The 11,691-nt window shown below is 41.7% G+C and overlaps 1 protein-coding gene across 1 annotated transcript; it reads right to left on the bottom strand.

Moving 5' to 3' along the window:
- Window positions 1-1,557: 1,557 nt before the first annotated feature.
- Window positions 1,558-11,101, bottom strand: CLEC3A (C-type lectin domain family 3 member A). The gene is made up of 3 exons (XM_003259981.3): window positions 10,904-11,101; window positions 5,472-5,555; window positions 1,558-3,199 (listed from the first exon to the last, which is right to left on the bottom strand). The coding sequence occupies exons 1-3, from the start codon at window positions 11,016-11,018 to the stop codon at window positions 2,805-2,807; spliced, it is 594 nt and encodes a 197-aa protein (XP_003260029.1). The 5' UTR covers window positions 11,019-11,101; the 3' UTR covers window positions 1,558-2,804.
- Between the last annotated feature and the right edge of the window lie 590 nt (window positions 11,102-11,691).

The following is an 11,691-nucleotide window of genomic DNA, read 5'->3' as shown; positions in this document are numbered from 1 at the left end:
AATCTCTTAATCCATTCCTTCCAGTTTTGCTGTTTCCCATCATCTGCACTTTGTCTTGCTAACTGATCTTGATATTCGCTAACCCTCATCTTGATGTCACTAACCTTCATCTATTCCTTTGCATTAACTTACTTGCTTGGTCTTGTTGAGACACTTTGGGAAGGATTCCCTTATTTAATGGATCATCTTCAAATGTTGTCTCTTTTTCTTTTTCTTTCTTTCTTTCTTTTTTTTTTTTTTCTAATAGATAGGGTCTCACTCTGTCTGTTGCCCAGGCTGGAGTCAAGTCATACAATCATGGCTCCTTGTAGCCTCGAACTCCTGGGCTCAAGCAATCCCGCTGCCTCAGCCTCCCAAGTAGCTGGGACTCCAGTCATGTGCCATCACACCTGGCTAGTTTTTAAATTTTTTTTCAGAGACCATGTCTTGCTGTGTTGCCCAGGCTGGTCTTGAACTCCTGGCCTCAAGTGATCCTCCTGCGTCAGTCCCTGATGTCGTTGGGATTAGGGGCTTGAACCACCATGCTCAGTAACAGTGGTTGCCTTTGTCTTTATTTGGGCCCTTGCAAAGGGGGAAGGAAAAACACCTTCTGTGAAGTGGCCTCAGACTGAATGCTTCTCAAGGTCAGCTGTTAGTCCAAATTGTTACTTCACCTGAGGAAATCGAGATGCTGGATTACAACCACTCCCATTGCTTTTCTGAATGAGCTTTACCTTTTATTGCTCCCCATGGTTACTAAGGATACAGGATCTGAGTCAGCTTGTTAAGTTCCAGTGACAGTTCCACTATGTCTTGGCATGTGACTTAGGGCGACTTATCTCTCTTATTTTCCTTCTTCTGTAATATGAAACGATTCTAGAGCCTAATTCTCAGGGTTGAATTCTCAGGGTTGTTCTCAAGATAAATGAGAATTATATAAGATCTAGCATAGTACCTGAAATGTGAAGAGAATGTACTTACTCACCAGTGTCCACCCATTTCATTATGGTCATTATCTTTAGGAAGACTGTGGTTATGTTGGAAGTAGGGAGTTGGCCAAGGTCAACCAGATATAATTCCAGCTACATTTTTTGTTGTTTTGAGACAAGGTCTTGCTCTGTCACCCAGGCTGGAGTGTAGTGGCACAATCTGAGCTCATTGTAGCCTCAGCTTCCTGAGTGCAATAAATCCTCCCACCTCAGTCTCCTGAGTAGCTGGGATTACAGGCGTGTCTTACCACACTTGGTTTATTTTGGTACTTTGTGTAGAGAGAGGGTTTTGCCAGGTTGCCCAGGTTGGTCTTGAACACTTGAGCTCAAGTGATACACCCACCTCAGCTTCCCAAAGAGCTGGGATTACAGGCGTGAGCCACTGCGCCAAGCCTCTGCAGGTAAAATTTTTTAAAAGTTTCCCTCCTCTAGCCAGACCATACCTCTTCATTGCCAGGTAAAATTGTTCTCTGAATATATCCGAATCACCAGTTTGATTAAATTCAGGGTAATTCCCCTCAAACTTTGCCAAGTTTGATATAAACCAACATAGTTTGAATAACTGTAATTAACACTCGAACACATTTTCTATTGATTAGAATTCAGGGTTTATTATTGAGCAATGAAAAGAGCTAAAACTTAATTCCAAGCATGTATAGTTGAAGTTTGCAAAGTGGGATATTGTTCACAAAACACATTCAATGTTTAAAAACTATTTTTTTGAAGAACAGAATATATTTAAAATTGTTTGCTTCTAAATAGCCCATTTCCCTCCAAGTCTAAACGTTGTAATTTAATATTAAGCAACGAAGTTATTTTGTACAATCTAGTTAAACAAGCAGAATAGCACTTGGCAGAATAAAAAATTGCATAGACGTATGCAGTTTTCCAAGATAGCATTCTTTAAATTCAGTTTTCAGCTTTCAAAGATCGGTTGCCCACAATAGACTTAAATATTATAATGATGGCTAAAAAAAAAATACGTTTCCTTTTTTACATTTTTGTATACTTAAATCCACTCTCAATCTCATAAAAGATGAGAGTAAGAATGCTAAAGCAAAATAAATATAGGTTCTTTTTTTCTATTTCCCTTTATCATGCAATCTGCTTCTTTGATCTGCCTTAGGGTTACCCATTTAAGTTAGAGGTTGTAATGCAGTGGTGGGAATGAAAATTGATCACATATGCACCTTGTCATTTCCTTTCAAATTGCGGTTGTAAACTTCCAGAAAATGGGTAGGCATGAAGGAAAAAAACATCAGAACCTCTTCAGGGATTTGTGTTCTGATATGGCAGACAAGATACAAGTCCCACCAGGAGATGGAGCAATTCAAAAAAAGGGTAACGGGCTAACAAGGTATTATTGCCAGCATGGGACAGGATGAGCAACAGGCTGTAAAGTTTTTGGATTATATAGCCCCTAGAGTCTCTGATTTAGGGAATTCTTGTTAATCAAATATATGCTAAACTTCCCAAGGAAAAATCTTTCAGGTAGCCTAAGCTTGCTTTTCTGGAGTGATGAGATGCATTGCTACTGTGATTTTTTGAAAACAGACTCGGTTTATACAAGTCAGAAAGACTAGAGAGAAAGATTTTAGTCTGTTTAGCAGAAGCCATTTTATCTGCGTGCACATGGATCAATATTTCTGATCCCCCATACCCCAGGAAGGGCAAAATCCCAAAGAAATGTGTTAGCAAAATTGGCTGACGCTGTCGTATTGCTATGGACGTTGATCTTGGTTGCAATTTTTTGATAATTAAAATTACAATCTTCTTAGAGATCATCAACCTATAAGTTATGATGAATCTTGCTTGGAGGACACATTGCAGAAAGGCCTATTGAGGGATGCTGAACTCACATATGTACCTCTTGCTGCTGCGACAGGCCTCGTCACTCCACTTGCCCTGAGCTGATTGGGAGAATAGGACACAGTTTTCCCGCTTGCCACCGTTAGGCTGTGCACGGTCCCAGTTGAGGAAGGAGATAGCCACTCCATTGACATCAACAAACTTGCCTTCCGTGACCATGTCATTGATGCCCAGCCAAAAGTCATTGACACCTGGCAGGCTCCTTTTCCCATAGTCTCGGAGGGCGTTGATTTCGTCGGAGTTCCTGGGGATAACCAGGATTCCTCCTTTGGAAATGCAGTCTTCATTGGCCTCATGGAAATGCTTCAAACCTTCTGAAGCAAGGTAGCATTTCTTGTGAACTTTAGTGCCTCGGAGACAGACTGTGAAGATGTGAAATTTAACATATGAAGATGCATTTTGAGTGTATTATGACTAGGGCTGGACCTGGCAAATAGCAATAAGTATTTGCGGAATGAAGTATGATAATGATGAGACAACGATTACAATTTTCTATGTGCCAGACAACATACCTTTACATAAATTAAGTCACATAATCTTGACAACCCCATGAAGTTGCATTTTATTACCCCTATTTTACATATCAGGATATTTAGGCTTAGAGAAGTTGTTACTTGTAACACCTTAGCGTTTTTCTTTTCTTTTTTTTTTTTGAGATGGAGTCTCGCTCTGTCGCCCAGGCTGGAGTGCAGTGGCGCGATCTTGGCTCACTGCAAGCTCCGCCTCCCGGATTCACGCCATTCTCCTGCCTCAGCCTCCCGAGTAGTTGGGACTATATAGGTGCTCGCCACCACGCCTGGCTAATTTTTTGTATTTTTAGTAGAGACGGGGTTTCACCGTGTTAGCCAGGATGGTCTCCATCTCCTGACCTCACGATCTGCCCGCCTCGGCCTCCCAAAGTGCTGGGATTACAGGTGTGAGCCACGGCGCCCAGCCACATTTTTTTAAATGAAGTAATTTTTGCAGCATGTGAGATCACAGCTACCCAAACGCTGGTCTGCCCTATCCCAAGACATGGCCTTAAACCTCATGCTGTTCTGATATATACATGCTGGGTACTCTGTGTAGCTCCATTTATGTGCTGGATTTCTTTGTGAGTTTTGGAACTAGATGGTATTTAATATTTATTTTTAAAAAAATGCTGGATGTGGTGGCTCACACCTATAATCCCAGCACTTAGGGAGGCAGAGGCGGGCAGATCACAAGGTCAAGCGTTCAAGACCAGTCTGGCCAACATAGTGAAACCCCATTTGTACTAAAAATACAAAAAATTAGCTGCATGGGGTGGTGTGTGCCTATAATCCCAGCTGCTCGGGAGGCTGAAGCAGGAGAATCATGCGAACCTGGGAGGCAGAGGTTGCAGTGAGCTGAGATTGCACCATTGTACTCCAGCCCGGGCGACAGTGCAAGACTCCCTCTCTCAAAAATAAATAAATTAATTAATGAATTAAATTCTAGTTTTGCGTGTGGAGAGACAGTGGTTTTCTTAAGCAGATAACTGAGCCTTGGTAATATTGTTTAGATTATTCAGGATAAACCAAGCATAAAGATAGTTTTAGGCCATAGCATTGGAGAGTCAGGCCTCAGAGCCCGTAGTGCCTGGGTTTAGGTCTCATCTCCAACGTTTAACTAGCTGTATATATCTTGAACAAATTACTTACCTTCTTTGTGCCTCACTTTCCTCATCTGTAAAATCAGGATCATGATAGCTTAAGTTGCTGGAGGATTAATGGATTTGTGTTTATAAAGAATTTCTAGTACCTGACTATGGGTAAAGGATGAACAAAACTCACCTGCATAAGCATTTGACTGTCTTTTAACTTTCTAATTCTGTTCCCCTGGAAACCTGATAAAGGGAGTGTGTCACCCTTGTTACTAGGCAACATTGCTTGTGGTAAAAATGACCCCAGGTTGGTAACAGGCATCCGGCCTGGGAGTTATGAATACTTGATGGAAAGCCATAACTTCAGTCTTCCCTGAAGGCAGTAACTTGTAATGAGGTAGGTCTCTTGTGAGGACCCTCAACACCCTGCTTTTGAAATTGCTACAAAGGATATTAGCTCCTTGGGGGATGACCCTTGTAAACCAGGGCTGTTTCCGAACCTGCCCGCATGGCTCGCTTCCTCACCCCATGAAGAATAGCTCCTGGGCAGTAGCGCATGTGGCTGCATGACTGTGGGAAGGAACACTGGCGCTGCCCTGTTGGCAAGCTGCGGTTCTAACCCATGTCCTTCCAGCATCTTAGGCTGGGTGTGGCCCGAGTGAGTCCTGGCGGCCTGATAGGCACTTAGCTATCATACAATAAATGCTAATCATTTTAGTCATTTCATACTTGCTTCATTCTGTTTCACTACTCTTTAGACAATAAGTATGGACTGACTTTTCAAATGTATTCCTGAACTACTTATTTTTATTTCTTTACCACCCATATATAGGAGAATGGGGTTGTAAACGAAGCTGATTTCCTAAAACAATCATCTCCCAGCATTGGGGATAATCCCAATTACCCCCAATGGCCTATTGGCCACATTGTTGATTTGTAAATGTTTCTTTTAAAAAGCCGTTCCCCAGAAATTGACCCAGAAATTTTCCTGTCTCCTTTGGGACAAGGCACTGAGAAGGTCTGCACCTTACCTGTCTGCAGGGCTTGCATTTCCTTCAAGGCGTTGACTTCTGTCCAGAGCTTTTCAATTTGTGTCTTCAGATCTCCATCCTTGTCTGGGGAAAATTTTAGGGTGGGATGGGGTAGGTGGATGAAAAGCATATGATTAAAATAAAATCAAGCTTTGGAATGTAGGACCCGAGGCAATAGTGGTTTTGGTGAACCTGAGCCTAGTGTATACAAAAAATAATGCATGAAAATAACTTGGGGTTGGCAAAGTGGCTCACGCCTGTAATCCCAGCACTTTGGGAGGCCAAGGCGGGTGGATCACTTGAGGCCAGGAGTTCAAGATCAGCCTGGCCAACATAGCAAAACCCTGTCTCTACTGAAAGTATAAAAATTAGCTGGCCGTGGTGTTGAGTGCCTGTAATTCCAGCTATTTGGGAAGGTGAGGCATGAGAATTGCTTCAACTTGAGAGGCAGAGGTTGCAGTGAGCAGAGATCGTGGCTCTGCACTCCAGCCTTGGTGAGGGAGTGAAACTCTGTCTGAAAAAGAAACCAACCAAACAAACAAAAGACGATGAAAGAAGGAAAGGAGGAAGGAAAAAAAGAAAAAGAAAATAACTTGGACAGTAAGATTCCTAAGAGCTTCATGGCGATCATAATTCTAGAAGGTCCTTCTGTGAGATGAGGCTCCTTCTGTCTCTCCAGTCCCATCCTGTTACTTTAGACTTGTTGACTTTGAGGGTCATCTGAGAATGAGCTCAATGTCATCTTTCCTGTGCGTTCCTTCTGCTAGGATCACTCTTGCTCCAGCGCTTTCCTGTATTCTTAGCAAGCTTAAATATCTCCTCTTCTGAGAAGGCTTTCCTGGTTATCCTATTATTTAGTATCCCTTCTGCTAATCTTTCTTTGAAACTTATTTTTCTTCATTCTCTAGTCTCAGTTCACATTTTATTTTATTCCATATTTTATAGAGTATTCTCTATATTTTCTATTCTTTATTTTGCCTTATTTCATCTGCCTTATTATTCTTGGTGCTTCTGATGCTTAACATGATGCTTGGCACATAATAGGTGTTCATAATATAGTCTAGTGAATACACACTTTATGGTATACAAAATTGTTTTCACTTGCTCTTCAAACATAGCTACGAAGGGAGAAAAATTGGATTCCCATTGAAGAATGAGGACAAGTCCAATGAGAGTGTGTCGAAAGATACGTGGCAGAATTCATACTCTGACTGATTTGGGTCCCCATGTCCCCTGTCCCCAGTGTTCCTACTCAACCCATGCCTCAGGTATGGTGGCTACTAGCAGGGTTAAGTGCTAAAGGCTCATATAGAAATACGTCTATATTAGGTATTAGCAACTTCAGTCTTGTATATTCCCGGATGAGGCTAAAGGATCTTTATAGCTGTCCTTGACCAATCTTGGCTATACGTAAGTGGCAGAAAACAAGCAATCTTTTCTAAATTGAAATTTCAGGCGTAATAAGGATTCTCTTAGAGATTGGCAGCTTGTGAGGTCTTCAAAAGCAGGAATTATAAATCATAATAAAAATTATTAAAAGCCTCCATACTGTTTGTCAGAGATCAATTCTTTCAGTAGTGTTTTGAGAGAGACACTATCATTGTCTCCATTCTGCTGAAGAAATAGAGTCCCAGAAAGCTGAATTCACCTGCTGAAGGTCACCCAGCTAGTAAAGTGCAGAATTGGGATTTGAATTTGCCCGGCTCCCGGCCTGTTCTCCTTTCATCCCTCTTACCTGCTTCTGCACAGCGATTGCCTCTACCTTCTTGGTCCTGAGCACATGGCCCCAGACAGAGAAGATACTTAAAGCTTGGTATGAACTGTCCCCAGCTGCTGCTTTGTGAGGATGACATGGAGGGAGTCTATGTTCTGTATTGGATTTTTCAGGACAGTCTAAAATTCACACGTGCTAGTTCACTGTCCCCTTAAACATGTGCTTCATAAGCCAGATGTTTCCTCTTTTGGGTTAGGAAGCTGTCTTCTGGAATATCCAGGGGTGGCCCCTGCCTCTCTTTTACTTAATGCTACACATCAGTTCTCAAAGCTTCCCACAGCTCAGCTCAGAACTACTATAACCCAAAGATTTTTATCTACATGACCATTTAATCCAGAAAAAATGTAAGGGTGCATTCAGAATGCAAATTCATCAGCTGGTGGGGGCCGAGCTTGCAAAGACTACTGAAGACTTGCTTCCCAGGTATAAGCTGTCACCTCTAAAAATGTCATCCCCCATCCCTCTGAGCTTCCTGCTCCATTCTCCTTAAATAAGTGGTCTCCACTGGGAGTTTGTAAACATTGTAATTAACATGAAGACACATGAATTGATATTAGGCTCCTGGGAGATGGTTATGAAATTCATTATCCAGGGACTGGGCTGTAGCTTCCATCCTTTGTACCTGATGTAGATGTCTTTTGTGTACAACAAACAAAGGGAATATGTAGGACAACTACTGAGCTGTGAAAGTCATATTTTATTCATTAATGCAACACATAAATTGAGACCTATGAAGCAAGTACCAGAGAGATTTTGTGTTTGAAGCTAAATTATTCAATTGCTGTTTTGTGTCCTCCAGAAGGCTCCCTTTCATTTTATTGTTGCTCTCCAGAGGTAGACATAGTGTAGAAACACAAAAATCATTCCCAGAAGACATGGCCAGTAAAACCATTATATGATGTTGGGTTGTCAAAGTATATGGGAATGGGCACTCCCATACACAGAAGATGGATTGGTGTTATCATTTGGAGGGACAATTAGAAAGTATAATTAACCTGCAATTTTACTTCTGGAAATGTCTCATAGCATCCTAACATGGGGAGCAATATGTGTGCAAAGCAGTTACTTGGGGCTATTGAATCAAAAAGAGATGTATTGGGAGAGATCCGATTAAGTGATGACCCATCCAAACAATGGAATATTATGCAGCTGTTAAAATGAATAAAGTATTGCTTACACTGGTAACTATCCAAGGTTTAATAGATGAAATAAATTTATTTGCCTAGCCAAACATTCTGAATGGCCAATTCTTAATTTGTTAAAAATACGTATTTTAATTGTGCATTTAAAAACTCTGGGAATAGGCCGGGTATGATGGCTCACGCCTGCAATCCCATCACCTGTGGTCAGGAGTTTGAGACTAGCCTGGCCAACATGGTGAAACCCCATCTATACGAAAAAGTAGGTATGTACAAATATCACCTGGGCATGGTGGCGAGCACCTGTAGTCCCAGCTACTTGAGAGGCTGAGGCACTAGAATTGTTTGAACCTGGCAGGTAGAGGTTGCGGTGAGCCGAGATCACAGCACTGCACTCCAGCCCGGGTGACAGAGTGAGACTCTGTCTCAAAACAAACAACCCTACAAAAAACAAAGCACAAAACTTCTGGGAATAGTATTACCTGATAGTTAATAGTGGATAATTTTGTGGTGAGGATTGGGAGAGAGAAGATGGCTTTCACTTTTGATCTCGTAAACACTGGTATTATTATATTTCAAGGTACTTAAACTGTTTTAAAAGTGTATGGATGGGTGGGGATATAATCGCTTGACCGGTTTAGGTTTATTGCTTCACCTACTGTAGAATCTACTTTCTTGGACTTAATGGCAAAAAGTAGCAAAAACTATATTGGGGGAATGACATTTAAGAGGTGTGTACCCAGTCAGTATTTTTTTTTTAAACATTTGCATGCGCATGTGTTTATGAGGGAGAGAGTGGGGAAGAAGGGGGTAAAGAAGTGGGAAAGAAGGTGGGGAGAGAGAAGAGAGTGGTAGGAGGAAGGGGAGGGAGGCCCCTGGATAACCTGGATGTGACCTAAGCTGCAATTACTTCAGAAACACCCACACAGCACCCACATGCACACGCAGTCACGTTCAGACCCTCTTCACACATTCCTACTGGGTGATCACCACTCTCATGAGGAGTGCCACTCCATCCAGGGGTGAAGAAACGCTGGCTACAGAAATGTGCCATATCACCCAGTATCTTCTCTCTCCCCTCTCCTTTTGATATCATCTTTAGCAATATGTTCCATCTACTCATGAGAAATATTTTAATCTTTCACTGAAAGAAGTACAGTATTTCGTAAGGAAAAAAGATTCCACTTAAGAAACCTTGCACTAGCCGGGTGCGGTGGCTCACGCCTGTAGTCCCAGCACTTTGGGAGGTCGAGGCTGACGAATCACGAGGTCAGGAGATTGAGATCATCCTGGCTAACACAGTGAAACCTTGTCTCTCCTAAAAATACAAAAAATTAGCCGAGCGTGGTGGCAGGCACCTGTAGTCCCAGCTACTTGCGAGGCTGAGGCAGGAGAATGGCGTGAACCCAGGAGGTGGAGGTTGCAGTGAGCCAAGATTGTGCCACTTCACTCCAGCCTGGGCGACAGAGCGAGACTGTCTCAAAAAAAAAAAAAAAAAACAAGTAAAAAACAACCTTGCACCAGACCTTAATTTTGTAAATAAGTGTCCCTGAAAAATGGTACTTTATAATCATTAAAGCACAAGACCCCTTTTTTACCCCCCAGCCATCTGTCATGTCAAATAGACTTTAACCTTGTTGAAATTTGTGCGTGTGTTGTTACAAATGAAGTGAAAATAAGGAAATAAAGTCATAATCTGAAATATCCTGAAATGAAAATGATGCAGAGGATGTGATAAAACGTGACCCTGTGTCTTGTTGTTTTCTTTTGCTTAGATTTCAACATATTGCGAACACCTCGCTATCATCATTGCTCTTTTCAATTTCTTTAACCTGTTAACCCAATTCAAGTGACTCAAAATTTGAGGTTGCCGGGAGATTCAATTTTGCATCGCAATGCCTTCAAATACTAGATGACTTTACATATTGACTTTTCTAAGTTGGAGAGATTCAATGTCTCTGACATGAAAAAGTTTAAATATATGGTATATGTTGTCCTTATGCTGCCAAGGATATGGAAATACAGCTAATGATGACTAATGACAAAACAAGAAGTCACAATTACCAACAGCTCTATCTTCTGCTACACATTGAATAAGATTATAGTTATCTTAAAATATAACTGAATTGAGTTAGTCAATATCTACTAGTGAAACAGTGTGCTCTGTTAATACGTTCCTCTTGCCCCATATTAATAACACCAGATGTTCAGATAGCCAGGTGAGCTTCCTCTGAAGCACATTCTATTTAAGCCCACCTAACAAAAAATATACAACACAGAATTCTTATCAAATTTTTTCCCTGTTTTTTTTTTTTTTAAACCCAGCAGCCTTGTTACTTTAAAATAAAGTATCCCAGAGAATTAAAAGTTCACTTAATCCCCTGAAATGCCATATAGGGATGATGGCATGGTGCCATCACCAAAGACAGTCTCCTGGAGGAGTTTGGAAATTAACATTGTCCAGAACCTCCCCACACTGTGTAAGCCTAGAATTTTGCTTGACTGAGAAGCCCCATTACCTCTCACTCGACGTTTGCTGTGCTTCCTGGCTTTTAATCTGGACGTGTGGCTGGTGGTCTGGTCCAGGAGTAAGGTGATCACCAGGATGCAAATTACAAGTCCATTCTTTGCCATGGCTCTGGGGCAAGCCTGCTGAGCCACGTTGCCAGCCCCCCTAAAGCAGCTAAGGAGAAGTAGACTACACAGCTACATCTTGCTCTGGGATGCCTGGGGCTGGCTTATAAAAGTGAGCTTCGGAGGTTGGCTGGAATCCTGCTGACGAAACGTTTGAATGCCTCTGCTGGCCACACCATAAGTCTCCTCTTGTTTTTGTGCCTCATGTTAGGCTTTCTATTTATTTAATTTCTGCCGCATTTCCTAGTGATTTGCCTTTTTGGAGTGTGTCAAAGTTAACTACAGGTTTTGCCTGCTTTCTTTTTTTAAATTTAAACTCTGAGAAGCTTGGGGTCTTTGTTGAAAAATTCTTTGATTTGGAAGTCTGAAATTGACTAAATGTTCTGGAAAATGGATTCAATTTAGTTTTCAGGACAAAAAAAAAATTGCAGAAAAAGGAAAGTTACTGTGTGTGTTTGTGTGTGTGATGCCACAGCACCATTCATTTAAGCCAGCGTGTCTACTCACACTCACGTATCCGCACAGCTCAAGTGTAGCTTGGAAGTAGTTTTCTCAGTGGGATTTATGGAGATTGCGGAAATAGATACTCGATGATAAAATATACAGCTTTCCTCCATTAGGATTTTGTGGACTCATCAAGAATTACTTTCTTGGGGCTGGGTGTGGTGGCTCA

This window comes from Nomascus leucogenys, chromosome 2, assembly GCF_006542625.1.
Source record: "Nomascus leucogenys isolate Asia chromosome 2, Asia_NLE_v1, whole genome shotgun sequence".
NCBI classification, from domain to species: domain Eukaryota; kingdom Metazoa; phylum Chordata; class Mammalia; order Primates; family Hylobatidae; genus Nomascus; species Nomascus leucogenys.
Note: the sequence above shows the minus strand (reverse complement) of the source record. Positions and strands in the feature narration are given on the sequence as shown.

Bases quoted from the DNA above. Each gene is read 5' to 3' on its own strand.
- CLEC3A (XM_003259981.3), bottom strand. From the start codon at position 11,018: ATGGCAAAGAATGGACTTGTAATTTGCATCCTGGTGATCACCTTACTC. The intron at 5,556-10,903 runs GTAATGGGGCTT...AATTTTCCCCAG, and splicing joins CAGCAAACGTCGAGTGAGAG to ACAAGGATGGAGATCTGAAG. The intron at 3,200-5,471 runs GTAAGGTGCAGA...ACATCTTCACAG, and splicing joins AATGCAAGCCCTGCAGACAG to TCTGTCTCCGAGGCACTAAA.